The 21898-nt window shown below is 39.8% G+C and overlaps 2 protein-coding genes across 4 annotated transcripts in view; one reads left to right on the top strand and one right to left on the bottom strand.

Moving 5' to 3' along the window:
• Window positions 1-3454: 3454 nt before the first annotated feature.
• On the bottom strand, window positions 3455-16195 carry tbc1d24 (TBC1 domain family, member 24). Of its 2 annotated transcripts, none has more exons than XM_088070054.1 (7): window positions 16067-16195; window positions 11096-12206; window positions 9303-9461; window positions 8723-8786; window positions 7950-8045; window positions 5656-5902; window positions 3455-4678 (listed from the first exon to the last, which is right to left on the bottom strand). In XM_088070054.1, exons 2-7 carry the CDS (start codon window positions 12079-12081, stop codon window positions 4524-4526), a joined length of 1707 nt encoding a protein of 568 aa, XP_087926180.1. In that variant the 5' UTR covers window positions 12082-12206; window positions 16067-16195; the 3' UTR covers window positions 3455-4523. The 2 variants fall into 2 exon arrangements, with proteins under 2 accessions (XP_087926180.1, XP_087926181.1); XM_088070055.1 differs by lacking the exon at window positions 16067-16195 and adding an exon at window positions 15873-16014.
• Window positions 15877-21898, top strand: part of LOC121959076 (alpha-1,6-mannosylglycoprotein 6-beta-N-acetylglucosaminyltransferase B-like) — a 23295-nt gene continuing 17273 nt past the window's right edge. Inside the window, exons 1-3 of one of the 2 annotated variants that reach the window (XM_088070053.1) lie at window positions 15895-16016; window positions 20304-20364; window positions 20782-20837. In XM_088070053.1, the coding sequence (XP_087926179.1) occupies window positions 20812-20837 (26 nt within the window). In that variant the 5' untranslated portion in view covers window positions 15895-16016; window positions 20304-20364; window positions 20782-20811. Of the gene's footprint in view, window positions 16017-20303; window positions 20365-20781; window positions 20838-21898 lie in introns of both variants that reach the window. The other variant, XM_042508254.2, reaches the window with a different exon arrangement.

Here is a 21898-nt window from a genome sequence, read left to right as displayed (position 1 = left end):
TGAGATACACACTCAGTGGACATTTGCAACCTGCTCATTTGACAACATGCAGCAATATGATAGCCCATGTGCTTATTGTTTCTTGTTTATTTTGTGGATGTTCTTGTCCTTGAGTTGCACTGATCAATAGTTTGTAACAGGTATGAGTGCACGGCATATTTGGATGGATGGTCCTTCAGATGATGTTTGAGGAAGGCAAACAGGGAACTGTGAGAAGTTCTCACAAGGGCATGATTCAATCAAGATACCTGTCAAAATGCACTGTGGAGCATTTGTTAATGCACACAACACTGTGATTAGATATAGAGGCAACACTGTTGATGTGAATCTAGATCTAGATCCTTTATCTTTACCTGGTTCTGGTACTTAATTATATGATCAGACCAGCTTACAAATCCACAAAGAGTCATATTTTGTGTTAGATTTTGCACTGGATCTCTTAAGGGAAGTCACTGAGCAAAGCTAGTCTTGAGTTTGACGTCTTCCCTGTATGGGCTGGTTTCAGTGTGACCAAAAACATAACTATAGGTCTTTCGTTCTGACTGGAATAAAGAAGTCAATCTTTTCTCACTCATTTCAGAAATATTAAGGGACTGTTTGTTATTAATGAGAGGGTGAGGATGGTGCAAAACAGGGGAGGAAATTCAAACAGGCTACATTTTTCCAACAGTGGGGAGGGAGTTAATTTTTTTTTATTTGGCTTGGTTTATCACAGTGAAAACAGAATTTATCCGCAATGACAGCTGATAATGTAATTTGCCAGTGGCAAGCTAGTATTATAGAGCCAATGGTCCAAATGAACATTGAACATTGCAGAATGTAACCATAGACTAAACAGTGGACATAGCTATTGGTTTGTGGACTGCCATTTTGAAGCCTTAGGTTCCGAATTTCTTCCATTGCCGTATTAGTTTTTTGGAGCCAGAAGTGACCATATTTGGACCAGAGCTTGGACCTATGGGGGAGCGAGGGATGGATCTGACTGGAAGCTGAGGACACCATTGGCAGAAAGCCTGTCACCCAAGCAGCCCCACCCTTAAATATGTGTAACATTTGGCCGAATAAAATGTAACCTCTGTACAGTTATCATGAATGCTGAAATTAGCTATAGAATCCAAAATAGTTTTTTGTACCGGGCTGTAAACATGTTAATTTCTGTTGTGAAGATGGACATATTAACGTTGGAGTCAGTGGGGAGTTACTCAGATTTGCAGCCATCGTCATGTATCCATTCAATGAACTGAAACTCAGAGGTTGCTGCTTGATCCTAAGCTTGGTCTAAATATGATTGTAATTTATTTTCCAGCATTCTGTTAACATGATGAAATATATTTGAAGGTCCATGAAGGGTCAAGCTAAAGAAAAAAAAATAAGAGTACAGTCCCTGTGGAAATGGAAGACATAATAATAATAATGATGGAAGTATTGTTGTTATTATTATTATTATTATTATTTATTAATTTGCCATGAGCTCCTCAGTCTGCCTCCTAATCCCCTGTCCATAGCCTCATGTTATCTGAGGCGAGGGGACTGGTCAAGCAGAGACCCATCTCAGTGTAGTGTTAAATACTTAAGCATCTTACTCGATGTTGGAAAGCATGGTTTTCAGGAGAAGCCGCAGACCAACACCCAAAGGAGCAGCTAAATATAGGAGTGCATGTGCGATTAGTGAAGTGTAATTCCTGAATGAAGAGCACAGCCATGGCAAGATGGAGTCAATGCCAATTACAAAGAAGGAATTACTCCACCACTATGCCTGCTAAGATACTAAATTCCTCCAGATGCATCAGGCTGGGCCGCACCCAAAGCAAATGAATTGGCCATACATTTTAATACAGCTTTAATGTACTGTATTGGCATGGGATGCCGCCATACTGACATGTTTACATAAATGCTTGTATGTCAGCATATCTTTCTAAATTTTTACTGTGTTTAGCAGTGCCTGTGAAGTGTATCCCGTTTCTTTATTAAAGGCATAATTCAGATTTTTTGAAGTGGGGTTGTATGGGGCAATTATCCATAGTCATTGATTTACATACATTAGATGTCAGTCAACACGCTTCCAGTTTGGAGAAGGAGGCTGAAGTCTGACGCGGAAGCAAAGTAATGTACTGCTGTGGATGGGCATCAGCAGCACAGCCGTCTAAAAAAAGTCCCACCTAAGAAAATCAATATCAGTTTAAGAGTACACTATATTTAGAGTATTTTCCTTAACCTTTTTTTTGTCAGACAGCCTGTTCCGATGGGGAAGACATTAACTGCTTCAGTTCCCCATTTATGCTCTTGTCAAAGCCAGCTCGAGCTGCTGGTCTACCACTGCTTTGATCAGTTAGTTAGTGTTATAGTGTCACCTTGGTAAGTCTGAACTAAACCATTTAAAAGCTAAAATCACACAATAACACAAACACATTTTTGAGGCAGCGGTACACCAGAAGCTTCTGTTTATTGATGTTAAATCACTGCTTTTCTCAGTGAAGCTTGGCTTTGAAGAGAATAATATAACACCTTCATTTTCCGATTGGAAATCACTGACATTACAGTAAGGCAATGAAAATAGTCTAAATAGAGGTAACATTTAAATTGATTAGGATTTTTTTAGGTGGGACTATTTTTTTAGAAATATGTTTTGTTGTTACCCCCTCCACAGCAGTACATTGCTAAGCTTGCATGTCAGACTCCAGGCTGCTTTTCTAAACTGATGGTGTGCTGACCACAAACTACTGTATGTAACATACTGTCTGTGGATAAGTAACCCACACAGCCCAACTTCAAACAATCTAAACTATTCCTTCTGCAAAAGAGCTGATTGTTGAAAAGAGAAGGCTTTTACAGACGTATTTGTAGACATATCTGACTCATCTCTGTTAAATATTTTCCAGTCATGCAGTTCGCTGTCAGCTTCCACAAAGCAGACATTCAAACAAAAAATAGACAATGTGCATCAAGCAGTGTGAATGAGTGATTCAGTAGTCATATAGTTAATGTTTTAAACCGAGACCTACTGTAGAAGTCATTTAATGCATCCACTAAAATCAATGTAAAGTTTCCCAATTTCTTAAATGTTGCAGCTATCTGAAAGTTTTTCTTTAAAGAAAAGAAAATTTGTTTTTTTTAATGTACTTTTTAAAAGGTTTGCATTAGTATTCATCATTAAAAAGTTGCACTAAAAATGAATTTAATGAAAATGATTGTATGACAGGGGTTTTACTATGTTATTAAAAATGTGACTTTCATATAACATTTATAAAACTTCATTTTGGGAGACACTAGCTGCAACTACTGGGAGCAGAGTAAGATTAGGGGGTCGAATTTATGGTCAGCTGACTTTAAAAGGCATCTGGCACACTTCTGTGAGAGTCTGAAGAAATGTAACTCTCTTTGCAGAGACAGAGATGTGATAGCTTTGGAAAAAAAAGGCAATAAGTAGCGAGACAACGAAACAAAGACCACATCATTTGAAAGCACATAGCTGTATTTTCACATGTACAATATATTTGTAGTTACTCAATTTAACATTCACTGGAGCACATTTTGAACATACAGATATAAACAGGGTGCATAATCCCAACAACACTTTGCCAAATCGGCACATTTTGGACTTCTTATGTAACTATGTTCACAAAGGACGGAAGTCACAGGAAAAGAGGCAAAAAAATGAGGATGAGAAAACTGCATTTATCTTCATTGCTCATAAATGAAGAACAGAGTTTTTTTTTCTGGGAAAAGTTTCTACTGTTATTCACATGAATATCCATACACTACAGAGGGAAGAAACTGCCACTCATTCAAAAGGAGGCTCTGACACTTGGTGCAAAATGGCAACACTCAAATTCACCACTGATATTCACAAACATTTTACCACAGTAATTCATCGCACGTATGTACACCAAATCAAAGGAATTGACTATGAACTTAGCTGACTTGAAACTTTACTACATTTTAATCTTAGTTTTCCATCATTTTGTAGAACCTTTTACCATATCAACTCATAATTTCACACTTTTTATCTTAGACGTTATGGTCTGGTAAATAACAAAACTGCAGAAATCGCTATACAGTAAATTTGGCAGATTGAGCTACTTCGAATGTTTCAGCTCAGCATGACCACAAACACGCTCCACTTTACATAGCAAAGAAAAACAAAACAAACAACTAAAAAAACCTTTTAGTTGATTCCGACCTCCTTCTTATTACCAGACACTTATACATAATTAGCCATCCATAATACAAATTTCAAAATACAAAAATAAAACACACATAAACATCAAATTTTTGTTCACATGTTGAAATTTGGATTACCTGCATAAATAAATAAAAAATAGCTAATCATCTATGACTTTGCAGGACGGATGTAATTCTTTGTATATAACTGTGTTTGCCACCTTTAACACTTAACTGGACATTTAAAAAACAAGATTTTTTACATTTATGTGCTTAAATGCTCAAATTTGTGTGCATGAATATGCAACTTTCCATGTCCGTATAGATCAACGTACATTTTTGTGATTTTTTTGTGTAAACCATTATGAGGCCATGGCATCCTGGAAGCCCCACGATTCTAGCAGAGAAACCTGGAAGCTCTCAGCACACAGGGGCGGGTTGTCAAAGGTGGCACACCTGCCAGCGCGCCCATGGTTCAGCTCAGAGTCGATATACAGAGCGTTGCCGTCACCTCCCCCTGATCACACACAAGAGCACACAGCTTGTATTAGTATCAAGTTACTACAAAGACCGCATTTCTACAAATGGCTTTCACTTGAAAAACTAGAATAACAGCCTCGCGGTCAGGTTGCACATACAGTGTAAATACATGTTTGTAAATACATGGATGCTTCACACACATCTTCCCCCCGGCAGTTCAGAAGATCTATATATTCAGCACAGTTTCAAGATGGTCATCCAGGATTAGTGTCACCAATTCAGTGTCTGTCCAAATGTCTTCCATTTGGTTCCAGAGATATGATGCTTAGTAATGGCCAGAAAACGTGTTTTTCATCATGATGTCACAGTGAAGTTGATCTTTTGGATATAAAATGTCATCACCTCATAATTTTATTCTGTTCAACATTTGTGTGTAATTTTTGGGCCTTAGAAGCACATGAATTCTTGGGTTATGGTCAAACACATGTTTTGTGAGGTCACAGTGACCTTGGCCTTTGACCACCAAATTAAAAATAGTTCATTATTGAGTCAGAGTGGATGTTTGTACCCAATTTTAAAAAATTTCCATAGGGTGTTCTTGAGATTTGTGTTCATTGGAATGACACAGAGGCAAGGTCACAATGACCTTGACCTTCGCCCTCTAAAATCGAATCAGTTCATCATTGAGTCCCTGTGAACATTTGTGCAAAATTTGAAATAACTCCCTTGAGGTTTTATTGAGATATCACGTTCACAAGAATGAGAGAGACGAGGTCACAGTGACCTTGACCTTTGAACACCAAAATCGAATTACTTCATCGATGAATCCAAGTGAATGTTTGTGCCAAATGTGAAGAAATTTCCTCAAGGCATTCTTGAGATATTGCTTTAACGAGAATGATACTGGTAACCCGAAAACATGATACAGGCCACGGCTACCACCAGCACAGAGGCATAAAAAGGGACAAGAAATGCAAAATACACAACAACGATATAAAGTAATACAGCACTCACCCACTATGATGGAGTCAAAGTTGCCAGCCATGAACATGGAAGTATTCTTGGAGTTAAGGTTGAAGTGGCGAGCCGAGAGGAAGGGCGACAGGTCTCCAGCAGGTTTCTCTGGCTGCTTTAGGATGTTGTTGTCTGAGTTTTGCCCCTCAGAGGAGGCAGCGTCTTCCTGGACCTCAGTCTTGATGGAGGAGGCTAACTCAGGGTGTCTGATCACCACCCACTCATAACGCTCCATCTCTGGCTTCAGCTAGCAAAAGAAACAGCCATTTATCATCTATCACAACCCTGAGCATCACACATTAAATGGAGTAGTGCTGCACATTTGTTTAGATTAGAAGAAATTCCCATTTTCTTAACAATATCACACCAGTACATTGCTATTAATATAATTCTGTAGCTTCCGGTAGTGTTCCTTATATGTTCAAATCCAAAAATTTAAATCTTTGTTGAATTGTGTATGTTTTAGCATCAAAATGCCATTTTCTCAAGCCTTCCTGAAACATTTTACCATGTGACCTGACAAAGGTTTCTACAGGATAACTACATAGAAACCCACATACTGTATGAACGCCACATTACTTTGGTTTCGAAAGTTAAAATAACGTTTCCTGTCTATAGTCTTGTGACTCTAAAAAGGGCTACAGTTTCCTGTCAGAAAGGGCTGTCTGACAGCAAGGTAAAGTGGTTAAGTAATGTAAACATCATGTGCACTGAACTAATACTGATTTCTTTTCGGTGGTCCTTTAATAAGGAGGATAAAATATGTTTTATGTTTTATATGTTTTGCTGTCCGCCTTACCACAGCCACCAAACTCAATTGGCAGTCATTTTACCTCACAGAACAGAGTTGCTGGTCCACTGCTGCCTGTAATTTCTTAGTTTGTGTTACTGTGTGACTTTTGAGTCCAAACAAACATGGTGTCTACAGCAGTGGGCTACATTGTTTAGCTTCTGTGCCCTGGTACTCTGTTTGCTTATTCTAACAGGGAGCGTGCAGATCATTGTCCAACTGTGGGTAATACACAGACTATGGATCTGTAGATGTGTTTATACAGTGCAAATGCAGTGTTACATTGCATATCAATGTGTATTTCCCTAAGTTAAATAAAGGTTTAATAAAAACACTTCCTCTATCTCCTCCTTTATGCTTACGCTGTTGGGGAACTGTTGTGTAGAGGGAGGGATTAGAGGGGAGGACATCCCTGCTATAACCTACGTCACCACTTTTTGATAACAGCTGAATGGGAGTTTCTATTTGTAAAACATGAAAAAGACAGTAAACCAACCCTTTAAACATAAAATACTTCATGTGATGACCTGACTACTATTTTTTCAGAGGCAAAAAATACACGCCATTATTCCTCTCTGTTACGACCGTCCCTGGCTGCGCAGGTTTGAAGACACAGAGGAGTTGTATTGCTGAAACTTAATCTCTATTACATATAAATCCACAACTTAGACTATCAAATTACAGGATATTGTAACTTAAGCTGTACTTCGTGTATAAACTGAGCTTGGGAGAACTGCTTTCAAATACAATGCTCCTTACTAACGGAATAAGCTGCAAAAAAACTTTGAAACTAAATCTCTCATTTTAAGACTATACCCAAGTATTTTTATTTGTAAAACTAATGTCAAACTTGTTCAATTTCCGCATACCGAAAAGGTATACATTTATTCTTTATACTTGTGTCCTTATAAATAAAGGATTTAGTGAACCAAATAAAAAAACGCACACAGACATCAGTCCTTGCTAACGTCTCCATTTTCTTTTGGTGTCAGGTGAGGGCCAGGCCAGATACTACTGGGTCAGGTTACAGGAGTTTCCGATGTGTGTGTACTTCAGTATTAGCGTGAGAGATGATGGTGTTTTCTGACTCAGACAGCCCACAGCTGTGCAATGACACATACCCAGTAAATAATTCATACACAAGGCATTAGAGAGTCAGTCTGTTCTGCTATTTCTAGCCCAGGTGTTCTTAAAACTAAAGATCAAAGCAGAATAGTAAGATGTGCGGTTGTTTTCGTAGACATATGTCTTTAAAGGCAATTCACGATACATGTCAGTATGATGCATTGTGACCTACTAGGCAGGCTTTTCCAGTGGGAGCCTGACGTGTCAAATGCGGCCAGTGACACAGAAATCCAGAACATGTGAAAACAGAGTGGATGGTACACTCTGGTGGCTAAAATGTGGTACTGCTTAAAATGAAAACATTCTGCTTTCTATGTCCAGAACCCTCGAGGTTTGTTTTGTCGACGAAAAGGAAAATAGTAAGTAGAAATAAACTCACTCTGAAGACAAAGCACTCCCCTGTGCCGAAGAAGCTTAGTTTGTTTCCTCCTCTCTTGCGCTCCTCCCAGTCTGTGGACAGGAAGGCTCCACATACCTGAAGCAAAAAAGCAGAATGGTTATCAATGGGTTCATCTTTGTGATTTACTCGTCTAATGGCTTTATTCTCTAAAATACTTGAACAGTCACACTAGTAGAAGACCGCTATTTATTAGCTTACAGTGTTTGTGCGGAGATCTGTTTGTAGCACCATAATCCAATCAAATGACAGCTGTGTAATCATGACCCCTGACACCAGTTCACAGGGCACAGAACAAGGATAAAACCTGAGGTTTTTAAATGCACAAAGCTACTTTTTTATATAAGTACCTATAGTACACACCAAATGCAGTAGCTTACTTCAGTTCATCTAGAAAGTGCTCCCTTTTTACCGTCTCTGTTCACCATGGAGGCATGCATAAAAAAACAACATTTTCTTCACGACTTCACAGCAACACGGGGTGAATAATTGATTTATAGATGCTCGTTTTGTGGATGAAGTGTTCCTTTAAGACAGTTTACCGATCTTATCATCATTACATAAAATATCTGATGGTGTGTTATGAGGATGTCATCATATTGTTTGTATAAAATTTTCATCATAATAATGTGCACCCTGCATCCCCTCCAACATGAGGGAAACAAAAGAGTTTGCTGTGTGTATGTGTGTGTATGTGTGTGTATGTGTGTGTGTGTGTATGTGTGTGTGTGTGTGTGTGTGTGTGTGTTGCTTACATCACCATCTGTGGTCCGGATGAGGAGCAGAGTGGGTTCATAGCCTTCACAATGTTGGTAGAATCTGGAAGAAAATGTTAAAGTTTAATTCATTGCATTTAATGAAATAAACATCCAATTGTGAATCTAGGGATTAACCTTTAGATTTCTATATTTTTTTCAAAGCACACCTGCATGTAGAGTTGAGTCAGGCGCTGTTTAAATATAGAACAAAACTCTCAGCTAATGGCTTCTTAATTATATTATAGAAGACTAATTACTAGTGTTCCACAATGGCAGGCCTGCTGGCTACGGCAGACAGTCTGTTCTACTTATAGAAGACATTTAGGCAAAAAGTAGACTGACTTTATGACAGCAGTCTTAGAACATTAATTCTTGCAAGTTTTATTTCAAATATACAGCTTTGTTTTGCTTCTGACATATGTTCTTTAGTTTTTGCTTTCATGTTTCCATTCAACTTTCCTTTAAGCCTTTTGGCCATAAATCAGATCCCAAGAGTCAATGCAGAACAGTGCCGGAAATTTACACTGTGAGCAGCAGCCAAAAGCTGGATTAATGTACTGAAATGAGCACTGTGTACCTGTTCAGGCTGCAACCATGGGTGGAGGTGGTGAAGAGGAGTTGTGGCTGGCACAGTGCGAAACGCTCAGGGATCCAAGACCAGATGTCCCGCATCTCCTTGGCACTGACAATCTCCGAGGAGAAGGAGTCAGGGTTAAGAGCCAGCTGCACGTTCCGCCTGGAGATGCCCAGAAATAGCGACACAGGAAGAGATGGAGAGATACAGAATGTGAGGCAGATCACACAGCTGGTGATGCATAAACCTTTACAAGTAATTTCAAGCAGAAGATGGTGACTGTATTCAAGGTGAATTGTATTTTTTTTTAATGAGTTTGGTATAATATCATAGTGTATGAAGACCAAAGTGCAATTGTGAAATCATATCTATTGCGAGGGTAAATGATTTGATAGAAACAGAAATGAGTGGAGAGTGGAAGAGAGAGGAGAACCCACCTAGCACTGTGAAATAACCAATGCAGAAAACACAGGAGTGAAGTGCAGATGAGACAGAAGACGGTGGATGGAAAGACATGGTTGAACCACACAAAAAGGAAACAAGAACATAATGTGAGACAAGAATGCAAGAGCAACTTAAACCATTCCCCAGAGCATGCCAGAGTATAAAACTTAAAAAGAACAGGACATTCTTACCAATGTCAGTTTGACATTAAATTTATATAAAAATCTGCAGGGCTGAATAATAATCAAATCAGATCATGCTAAGTCCTTCATGACAAAAATATCATGTTATACATCCATAAACCTACATATGCATTTTTTTTTATCACTGTATTTTGCTGGTAATCTCTTTGATTATTTTGGTCACTTAAACAATTAGTATAGGCCTGTGATACAATTATATGACTATTTGACTGTTCATCAGTCATTGTGGCTTCAGGCAGTTGTCAGTCAGCTGTCATCTGTTAGCGGCTCAGTCGATGTGAAGTGTCTGCTGCTGAACAGAGGGTTGTGGGTAAGAACAGTCAGAAAAGCATGCTGGCTTGCATACTGCAAAATGATCGCATGTAGTAAAAAATCCTAGTGCTTCTGGCATACTGCATCTGTCATACTATATACTGGTACACAGTTAATCTTTTTCTGGCATGCTATATAAAGTGCATTCTTCACTCCAATCTAATGCTCTACACTAAAATGAGAGAGCTGTTTGAAGCCATGGAGCGTTCTGTTTCTCCATGAATTAACGAATGGTTAAGTTCATTACACTTTCACTTCGTTGGGCACTTTTCTGCTCCTTCTCCCCAGACACGGTGCCCTGGGCGCACTCTGACACTCTGAGAGTGCGGAGCTCTAGATAACCAAATGGTACATTTCAACAGCGCTTCGAATTTACTAATGGTCCAATTTGTGTCAGAGTGAGTGTTTCCGAACGCACCCACAGTATTGTAGGTAGGGGCATTTTCTCATAAACTTCAATACAATTGGGCTTCGTTTTGTAACCACAGTTGCCCCCTTCTGGCTACTGGAAAGAATGCAAGCTATTGGCATTATCCACAAGGCAGGCAACCGCCCCCCCCCAAAAAAAAGAAACCCGAATGGTAATGAATTAAGTTGCTGGTAAAATTTGAATATTCAATAGTCATTTGGGTGGTGGGCAGAAAAATAAATTTTGCACCCTGACTTCACTTTTCAGACCCGAAGGCTGCGTCCACTTTGTTGATACAGTCTATGGCATATACCATAAAGCAAGATATACAGTAGAAGTTCCAAGTAAGGCCACTACTGGCAGCCTAAATTTATAAGGCAAAGGAACGCTCAAAGTTTACGACATAAATATCACATGATTGAGTTTACCGCTTCTGTTTGACGGTGATTCCTTTCTGTTGCAGGGACTTTTCATTCGTGAGCTGCAGCAGGGTTATCTCCTTACGGCTAAATAGACGGATGGAGAAGGCCTTCTCTAGCAACTTGTCAGGTGTGACGGTGGAAGCAATGCCCTGGATGAAAGCTTGAATGTCCGCCCTGACATTGCCTGAATCCTGCGGCTGGTTGCCCTGGCCTCCCTGGGCTCCTGCTTTATGCTTGCGGTAGAACTTGAGCAACGCAATGGCCACACGGAAGAGGACCTTGTAGCCCTCCACTAGGTAGACGTCCAGGACCCTGACCGCATGGCTGAAAGGCAGGTCACCCAACACCCAGCGCTGCCAGTCTGAGTAGACTTCAAGCACATCCTGGGCTGTGGCCACGATCAGTTTGTGGGCTGCTGTACAGTACTTGTTGGCCAGATCACCAAAAGTCATGCAGCTAGACTCAAAGCCCAGGAAAGTCTGATCCAGCAGTCGTTTGCCTGGCTCGTTGCAGGCCAGTATGCGGCTGATATGCTCAAAACACTGAGCCTCGTCTTTGCTGAAGTGCAGGAGCAATGACGTAACAGCGGGTAGTGATGGGCAGTGGGAGATATCTGGAAACTGTCCAGCTACGCAGTTGATAATCTGGTGGGCTGAGGCTACTGCCTCTGCCTTCAGGCAATACCGTGGCAGTGGACTATCATCCACAAATTCTGGGAGCGGGATGTTTGAGGAGGGTTTTTTATTGGCTGCACTTCCCATAATGTCACGATACACTTCTGCATCTGGGGTAACTGTGCGGCAGGGAATGGCTTTGATGAGCTGCTGGTAGACTTGTGCCCGTAGTTTGTGGTTTTTGGCCCAGTAACCCTGCCGAGCCATCTGTTTGAACTCTTTTAGGTCTTTACAGTCTACCTTGGTGGGCCCGCTGCTCTTGGCCAGATCCCCCATCTGGTTCCAGTCCACAAAACTGCCATACTCTTCTTCAGCCATAGTGCTGGAAACTTGATGGACTGCCTGAGTGGGAAGAGAGGAGAGATGCTCCGAGGTGTTGCTAACCTTCTGTCCTCCACACAGCCGATATTTAACCTGTTTTTCTTAGCTGCCCATGATGGCTACTGGAAGACAGAAAGGAGAAAAGTAAGAGAATAGTGAGCATCATCACAAAAATATAAATAAATAACTGCAAAATCAGCCAGTCTAGACAGACAAACATGTTTTAAAATCTCTTGAAGATCTTATACAACACTAACCCTCTGTGAATTCCTATGATTTTTTCTTACTTAGCTCCCTCCTTGTCTATGACACCAATTAGTTGAGGATAATACATAGACTTATGTTGACATGTTTTGAATAACTGTTTCCATAACAGTGCATTTGCAACAAGTTAGAGGGGATGTATGACAAAATGGCCACAGTAAATCTGCACTGTAAAACAACATTAGCCAATTTTACTAATCTGGTTATGCCCTGGTTAAGATCTTCAGATGGAAAGAAGCATGTACATCATGCATGTCATCTGAAGAGAAAACAAATCAAGTCAACCCGTAGCTTGAATGGAATGCAATGCAAGGCTATCTTATGACAGCCGCAAAGCAACTTCAGATGTCCTGTGATGCACAAATATACTGCAGACAGATTTAATCGACAGTGCAAGTTTGATATTAAATCAATTAAAGTTGGATCACTGGTGGTGAGGAGAATAAAACAAATGTTGTACACTATGAGGGTTTCCAGTCAATATATCTAAAAACTGACTGTAATACAATAATCAGATCATTTCCTGCCATGTTTACCCTTCAGATAAACAGATATGCATGTCCAAAGATCACTTGCAATGTACAGTTCACCAAGAATGGATGTTATACAATCATCAGATCCTGTTACAATGTTCTTCAACAAGTCACATGGAGATGCATGTCCAAAGATCACTTGCAATATCCTGAAAATGACGGTCATAAAATCATCAGATCATTTCACACTGCCTTACAACAAGTCACATGGTTATGCATACCAACACATTACAGCATGAAAAGTGAAAGCATTTACGGTGAGTCTGCAGAGATTTACTGCCTTACTCAGAGAGTGCATGAACTTCAATGTTGCCATTTTACCTTTGACACAGGATGTAATTTGTCAAATGTAGACTTGAATCCAGACCCAACAAAAGAAATGGACTCTTTGGCATTTTAGTCAATTAAACATGTTGTAAGAGCAAGGAATTATACAGTATATGCACATCATTAATTCTATTTCTATGCTAAGAACACTTGCTCAGATGAACGAAGATCCACCATGTGTATATATATGGGAGGGCATGGGGCCATTCAGGCTACAGTAACATAAAATGCTGTTGAATGAGATGGAAAACCAGTCTGGCCAGCCTTTAAACCTTGGTGCTGGTCATTTAATATGAGGTCACTTACCCCATGATGACAAATTAACTTTGCACACTGTACAGGAAGGCTTGGCAAAAACAAAATGGGTCCAAAGAGCATTGGAGCTCTGGCCCTGCAGAGTGGTGTAGTATTGTGCTCATACAGCTCCTCCAGTGGTGTCATTAGGCCTGTGCATCAGAGGCTTCTGCCCCGAAGGTTTTATAAATAGCTCAGGATCTAAATATGTTGGCTATACGTATATACACATTCAAAATAACAATAGGCCCACATAATAAAAAGCCCAAGATCTAATAATCTTTCATTCCGTTCAAACAGTTCAGGGTCCCCATACATTTAACTGTGGCAGCCTGCCACAATTAAAACATTCTCCGCCACAAACACATTTTCAATTTTTGGGTCGGGACTGTTCATTGCTTTGAGATTGCGTATGGTGTGAGCATGGTGTGAAGGATGTCTTGCTAGGCTCGACTTTTATTAATGTCGGAGGCCAAAGTGGACAGTCGGAGCGATGTTTAAAGGACTTTTGGCAACTCTTTACATGACAAGCATCTAACAAGGTATTTTATTACACTTTTGTTGCTCATGTTCATGCTTACCACCATTTTTGCAGTTTTCTCTCTTTTACATTACATTGTGTACAGTGTATTGATGCATTCTCTTGAAAGTTTATTCTTAAAAAATTGTTTTCAAGGTGTAACAAGCGGGGGATGCTTCAGAGAGACAGAAATGCCCAATAAACGCCTGTTTGAGAGCATCATCGGTCTGTGTTGTTGTGAAAGGAGCTACACTGTTTCTACTCAATATTAATTACTTAAAAGTACTTTTAACAGTAAATAGGGTGGCAAAAAAAAAGTTTGTGTTCTATTAAAAAAAAAAAAATCCCAGGGGACCCCCCCTACAGAGACCTGGGCTGAGCTGTCCAAAAATCCTAGAAACGCCCCTTCCCTTATGTTATGATGATTGCTCATTTGATAGGTACCTGTCGAGATCGTAAAGTTAGCCTACTTCACTTTCATTATCAGAATCAGACGTACTTCATTGATTCTCAGGGGGAAAATGTGGTTCACACAAACCGCACAAAGTGTGTAAAAAATATAAAACAGAAATAAATTAATAATAAAAGCAATTAGCACTAATATGTGAAAATTTAAATGATAAATATATATAATGTGCTGAGTCTTTCAAGTGTGTACAAATATAAAATATAAATACAGTAATAATAAGAAACACTTAGCACTAATATGTAAATATTCAAAATTATAAATATGTATAATATACTGAGTATGTCAAGTGTTTAAAATTTTAAAACTATCTGCCTTATGCTACAATATAATGTATAAAACTAATATGTTATTATTATAAAAAGTGTGTGATGCTACAATGTACAATACGTATATACATGAGTATGACAAACAATAATATATGCAATATATATAATCTGTGTAACATGTTAAAAATAGCCTGCACTTCGGAGAATATTGTACATTTGAATAATTGCACATAGTACTGCTGTAATTGAATAATTGCACCAAATACTGCATATGCTTGTATAGGTCTACACTACAAACTACTGTCTGTTTAATGGATGGGAAATAAGACTACACTGTATGCATTTTGTATTTCATGCGCAAAGCCATCAGTGTGTTCATGTTTTTTGCTTAAATCCTTTACAAAATCTGAAGACATACAATCGTTGTGACAGCAATGCTATAAGTTGCATAGCTCTCATCTATTGCAAATTTAAATTTTATAAGGAAGCTGACTTCCAGCGTTAGAGGAAGCTTGTTAGAGCAGGCACATTAAACTGCACCTTAGCTCTGCAAAACTCGATCGACAGGGTTAGGTAACATTGCTGTGGGCTAATCAAGGATTTCAGTTTTATCTTGGGGGCTCAGCAAACGCAGATAAATAGACATTAGCAAAGAAATGGCAAACGTTACAGTGTCATCTCACCCCTGAGCTGTACTCGTTAACATTGTAATGTCATTACACACTGGAATGACAGCTGCAATTGCAAGCAAAGCTGCCTAAACTGTATTTTCAGTCGAATGACCCGTTTATCGCTAGCTAACCAGCAGATGTGACAGTAGAAAGCTAGAGCCTTTGCACACGGGTCACAGAGTATTTAACATTACCGCCCGACTAAATCTGATACACCCTTTTCCGTTCACACTTGCCAAGTTAGCATTGCTAGCGTTAGCTAGCCGCAAGCTGCTCCTGTCAGTGCATGTAGAAGCTAACGGGACCCTCAACCAGACACAAAACTAGCAGCCAGACAACATGACACGCAAAACAGACACAAAGCCATGCAAATATCCGGCAAAACACAACAGTGTAAATTTGTTGGCTAACGCTGCTGCTGCAGCTAGCATGAATGTTACCAACCACAATTCAATTGGTCCGCAGGCTGTCTTGGAGTTTGTTGATGTGAGGAGATTTCAGCTTGAATTTGAGGAAAAGCGATGCATTTAAAGCACAAAGCTCGCGACGGGAATACGACTAACCTCCACCACACGAGACCGAAGACTGGTAAGCAAATAATGAATGACTGACAACTGGTAAACGGACGTTATCCTTACCTGGATGTGAGATGTCTTGAGACGTGAGGCTGTATTCATATTAAGTTTCCTCGCGCATGCGCAGTGGCTCCACTCTCAGTCACGGTCGGCGTCTGTGAGCGTGCAGCTGCTAAAGCTGCACAGAGGGGCTCAGGTGGGCTGGTTAAATATACACTGTTTACAGTCACTTATCTGTAGGCTCTGCTTGATCCACAAGGACTTATAGAACAGTCTGAAGATTTGAAAGACTGAGAATGAAAGCTAACTATATTATACACACACTGTAGTCATAGATAGATAGATAGAAAGATACATGCACATCATGAAAACTACACATGTTACAACAATACTGTGCTGAACAGCATTATAAGAAATACAATAATACATATTCAAGCATAAGTAGTATTGAGGGCTTCAATGGACAGTGGGACAAAGGAGTTTTTGGACCAGCTGTGTCTACTTAGAGGGACTCTGCCTGTGGGGAGGAGCTGATATTCAGTGTGAAGAGTTGGATCTGAAATGATTTTTTTCAGCCTGTCCAATAATGGTGTGTTGAAAGATATCTTGAAGATTGGGAAGTTGATGGACTCCCATAATGTTCATGGCTGTTTGTATCAATTTGTGGATTTTGGCCTTTTACTGGACTGTCAAGTTACCAAACCGTGTAGAGATCCTATAGTGCGGGAGGCTTTAGTACGGTGTGTTAGGATATGAGCTGCACTTACTGGGTCACGCCAAAGGTTCAGAGCTTTCTCAGGAAGTGCACGGCTGTACTTTGGAGGAGACGACTTCTACATGGGCCCTCCACACTAGATTGCTCTATATATGATTATCAGCTATGTCAAACACAAACAGACACACATTTTCATAAAACATGAAAACTGGAATATACTAGAAACACCACATGATATTAAAACCGCCAAAATATGACAATGTCTTATTGTGCACCAAATGTTATCATGAGGGCAATTTACTCTGCTATGACCGTGTACATGTTGCATGACAGATCACAGTATCAGATTTTTCTTGTTTACTGGCAGACATGCTCTGTCAAATAAGATGGTGTAGGGACAGAACAGGACAGGAAGTACCCTAGTGTGGTCAACAAACCCTGCCTTTGTCCTGTACTCAAAGCAAACGTCAAAACAGACCCGCCAAACACATGACAGTTATTACTGATAATTTAATTGTAGGACCATGATTGCCTTCCAGAGCGACTCAGGGTAAAATGTTGTTTGGCCTTGTCTTGTTCCTCTTAAACATGGCTGATGTTTTTTGTTTTTTTTAATGTCCTCATTTACTTTGACCTTCCTAGTACTGCAGTAATGAAGAAGATTGTGCCTGATACAGGTCATCTTTTAGCTTTAGCCAAAGATTTTGCAGTTTTCCACCCAAAATAATGCGAGGAGAAATCCATCCACTTCACAGCATCCATGACACTTTTAAACTTCCTCATGATTTTGTTCTGCTCTCCTGAAGATGTCTAAAGTGGTGTCCACAACGTGACGGCTTAAAACAGTATGTGTTGATCTATTTGGAACTAAAGTGTGTTGGAAAGAAGAGAGCAACACATCACATGATCATGATGATCTGCAAGAACTCCATATCATTTTGATTTTTTTTCATGTTTCATTAACATACAAATCTGCAACATTTAGATCAAACTGAGACATGAAAGTGTGTGTATGTATATGTATGTGTTAGTCATGTGAAATGGGTGTGTGCATGCATGCACTGTATTTGTGAGTAGGGAATTATTATAAAGGAAATGGAGGGGAAAAAAACTGTCAGCAAGTATGTGTGTGTGTGTGTGTGTGTGTGTGTGTGTGTGTGTGTGTGTGTGAGAGAGAGAGAGAGAGAGAGAGAGAGACAGACAGACAGACAGAGTCAGACAGATGGGTGTAAAGCCAGTAAGCCTTTAGGTTCTAGCTTATGGAGGTTTATGTTCATCAAATCCTCCCGCTCTCACACTGCTTGACATCACTCCAGTAACCCCGCCTCATTCTCTTATCGCACATGCACACACACATGCATGCGCTAGTGCACACATGCACACACACATGCACGCACTAGTGCACACATGCACAGAGGAATTCACTCTACATACTTACAAATAACACACAACACAACACAAAACCAGGACTTAAAACACATATTTCATTTCAGATCTAGCCTGCAAGATTTGTTCAGTCCTGCAAGGTCACAATTAAAATGTACATGGGTTAGACCAGTTAGTCCAGTGTTCTCTTGTAAATATGCACTAATAAGCTCAGTATATGCTGTAGACATACAATGATGTTTGAACAATTTAATAGACATCTATAGCCTGAAGAGATTAACATGTGCAGGAAAATGTGCATTTATATTGTCTCTTAACAACTGTCCATGAACATGACACTAAATCTGCTCCAGTTGCACTGTGCAGCTGCCTGTTGGCTAAAAAAAGCTTCAAAAAAGCTTTATCCACAAAAATTGAATGGGTGCTTGTTCTGAGTGAACTGAAAACACTACAATAAAAGCTCATTTGGGTATTAAAAAAATCAGTGGATACACAAAATCAGGTTCCCATTCATGGTCTATGGAGCAGCTCTAGACTTGACATCACAAGTTTGAGACTTACTTCTCTGGTTTCTGGCTTTGAATGAGAGTAGCTTATGTTCATGAATACTGATTAAACTTTCCTAGGCCGTGTATTTTTCTGTAAGCTCATAAAAAGGAAATCATTTGCCAGCAACAGCTTTTATAATGTGATGACATGTTTCTTTGCTCTTATTATTGTGAATAGATAATTTTGTTTTTTAACCCACTGTTGGTTGGCTAAAAAAGCAAAAAATGATTTAAATAAAAATATCGATCCCATTTATGCAAAAATAAGCATGAATGGAATTGTAGTGGCATATGTTAGAGTAACTGATCAATTTATTCATAGAGCACAATCAGGAGATAATCAATGATTGAAACAACATTTAGTTGGAGCACAGCCTTTAACTCATTGGTTCCTTTTTAAAACAGTATGAGCTGTAGAGTCTAATTGCAGCTAGAAGACTTCCTAGAAAGGTTCACCTCAGCTGACACGGTGCTGTCAGCCAATCAGGGTTCAATGTTATGTCTGCTTACTTGTTTATCCGCAGCATCTGGGCCTTTAAGTTCACTGCTAATGTTGTCCTGGCCCATTGGTGCACTCCCTGTTTTTAGCATCACTGTTTGTCAGCTAATTCAGCAACATATGTGTCCTATCTGTCTCTGTCTAAATGGGATGTTGTGAATTAGTTGGGTGGTGTGGAAACTTTTGGCCTGCTGTATGGCACTGTGATCTGTAGTCCTCCCTGTTTACTGTTGCATATTTATTCTCATGATCATCCTCTCAGATACAAACTCTTAAAGTGGTTTGAAAAAACATTTATAGTTGAGCTGTATTTACTTTTATTTACTTTCCAGTTCAGGTTCTGGTCTGCAAGAGCACCTTGGCACTATGGTGCCCTCCTCTGGTACCTGTGAGAGTCTGATCTAATCTGTGGTCAACCTGTGTGGCTTTTCCACTTACTCCCCATTATAGTACCTTTCAAAAAAGTGCAAGTTTTATGATTGTGCGTGATTTTGTAAACCAATATTGTGACTATATTAAAAACAGTTGAGGCTCAGTGAAACATTGTCTGTCAAAAGTGTTAGACCCTCTGATAACTATGGTATGGTTTCTCTTTCACACATCCACTCTAGCACTTAAAAACTGGAACATCCAAAGAAATAAATTGCTGTCTGATTGAATTATTTGACAACTGTGTTACAACGCAGTAAGTCACAATAACAATTTAACTTTGATTGTTATTTATAAAGTTTCCACTGGGCATTTTCCTGGTTCTATTATTGTGTTTACTATTGTTACTGTCATTTAATTTGTACTGTCTTTTGTCTGTATTGTGCCATTCAGTGCCAAAGGTTTGCACCATTTGAGCTATTTAAATGAGCTCCCCGCTTAAGTATCAATGCACAACCGAGGCTTAAGTCTAGCCAGCTGGACTGAAAGAAACTGTGTCACCCAATAGCGTGGGCTCCATTGTATCTGTGAAAGGCCTAAGCAGCACTCTGGGTATTGTTTTCTTTAAAGGGGAGTCAGGTTACCTTGACAACCGCAGGATGCCTACCCACAGGCCCTAAGACAGAGAAAGGACACGGCCAGAGAAGGAGGGAAAGAAAGCGAATGAGACAAAAAAGGAGGCACGATACTTCCCAGCCCCAACTTTATTTCTTTTTTTTTTAGTTTGTGTGTTTTGAAAATAGGCCTGATGGCTGCCAGTGGGTTGGGACGGAGACCCAAGGAGGTGAGGAAGTGTGTGTGGTTGTCCGTGTGCTGGTTTGTCTTGTATGCTGAGCTACTGACATCTCTGTATCTGTCTCACATTGACTCACAAAGGCAGTGCTTGCTTTGGTTTCAGTATTTTTGTCAGTTTAATGAACATGTTTAACACACTTGCAGAAAGATCACAGGCTGAAAAGGCTTTTATGGCCAGTCATGCTGACAGTAGTATTACTTTGATATCTATTTTTGCCTACAGACTTTATTGATGTAATTCATGTGGAAAGTGTGACCATTCATTTGCAATATAAAGAAAGTTCAGTGGATCTTTAAAGCTTTAACCTAAATATGAGTGAAAATTCTTTAACCATGTTTTTCTCTGCCCAAGACGTAACTATACATTCATTTCTTACTGGGATTTGAAATGTCCTTGTTTTGACAGTAAGATCCAGCATCCTGTAAACGGTGGGCCATGCATGTTGCACTGCGACCACGCAGGTAAGGCTCAGCTTCATTAAATCAGTGGCCAGTAAGTAGTAAAAATGCACAGTAGTAGCAGTGAGTAACCTGTTGAGATTTTGCTTTACTTTAGCACATTCATTTTCATTTTGACAGCTGATATGTCTGGGCTGCATCCAGATACATAGCACCAAATTCTGGGGCCTATGCATGAGAGTTCTCTGTGGCCCCCCACTCTTCCTCTCTTGAATTTTCTTCTTTTTTTTTCAAAAACCAATTTCCCTTTCATGGGACGAGACATGACAGTATATGTTGGAGCTCCTGCAGCATATGCCGTCACTTATTCAGCTCTGTTTAGAAACTGATCTATAGTGTAGGGCCAGACTAAACTATTTTGCACTTTTAAAGGGTGAGAAGGGCCCCAGAAAGCCTCCACATTTTTTAAGTACAAAATTCAGTCTTTCAACCTATTTATTCAGCCATTTTTATTGCAATAATAGGTAAAACATTGCAACAAAACTAAACTTTTCATTCTAGGGTTTTCTGGTTTCCCCCTCCCATTTAGGCCCGGGTAATCAGTCCAACTTCTCCGACTACAGTGTTTGAGGTGTCACCTCACACTGTTATGCTTATTGTCAAAGCACAGCATAATGTGCAATTGACATTATTATAATTACAGCTTCCTCTGGAGCTGGATCTCCACAGCATGTAGTGTCACCTTGCCTACAGTTTATATCTGGCAAACAACATTTGAGCATGTTAAAACAGATTTGAGTATGTTAAAACAGATTACAAAGTAATTTCTCCTGGGCAGCTTTACGGCTCTGCTTCTTTTCCATTATGTACAAGCCGTCAACCAAAGACGTGTGATGTCGCGATGAGTGCTCTGACAGCTTTGATGAAATGCAGATTGATAGAATGCAATGGAAATGATTTGTTTAAATCTGAATCCAAAGCTTTATAGGCACTAGGAGAGCCTTGATACTGTTTGCTTGGCTACGCCATGTTTCTTTGGGTAAGGATTGGCGGGTTTACTGGCCTGATGAAAGTGAGAGCAAAGTCTCCCTGCCCCAGTTAAACCAAAGCTGGGAGCCCATGTG

The sequence above is a fragment of the Plectropomus leopardus genome, chromosome 19 (assembly GCF_026936395.1).
Source record: "Plectropomus leopardus strain MGB_pleo_1.0 chromosome 19, ASM2693639v1, whole genome shotgun sequence".
NCBI classification, from domain to species: domain Eukaryota; kingdom Metazoa; phylum Chordata; class Actinopteri; order Perciformes; family Serranidae; genus Plectropomus; species Plectropomus leopardus.
The sequence above is the reverse complement of the archived record's forward strand: the minus strand, read 5'-3'. Positions and strand labels throughout refer to the sequence as shown.

Excerpts from the sequence above, each read along its gene's own strand:
- tbc1d24 (XM_088070054.1), bottom strand. The coding sequence starts at position 12,081 with ATGGCTGAAGAAGAGTATGGCAGTTTTGTGGACTGGAACCAGATGGGG. Across the intron at positions 9,462-11,095 it reads ATCACCGTCAAACAGAAGCG|GCGGAACGTGCAGCTGGCTC; the intron begins GTAAACTCAATC and ends GGGCATCTCCAG. Across the intron at positions 8,787-9,302 it reads CATGGTTGCAGCCTGAACAG|ATTCTACCAACATTGTGAAG; the intron begins GTACACAGTGCT and ends ATTTTCTTCCAG.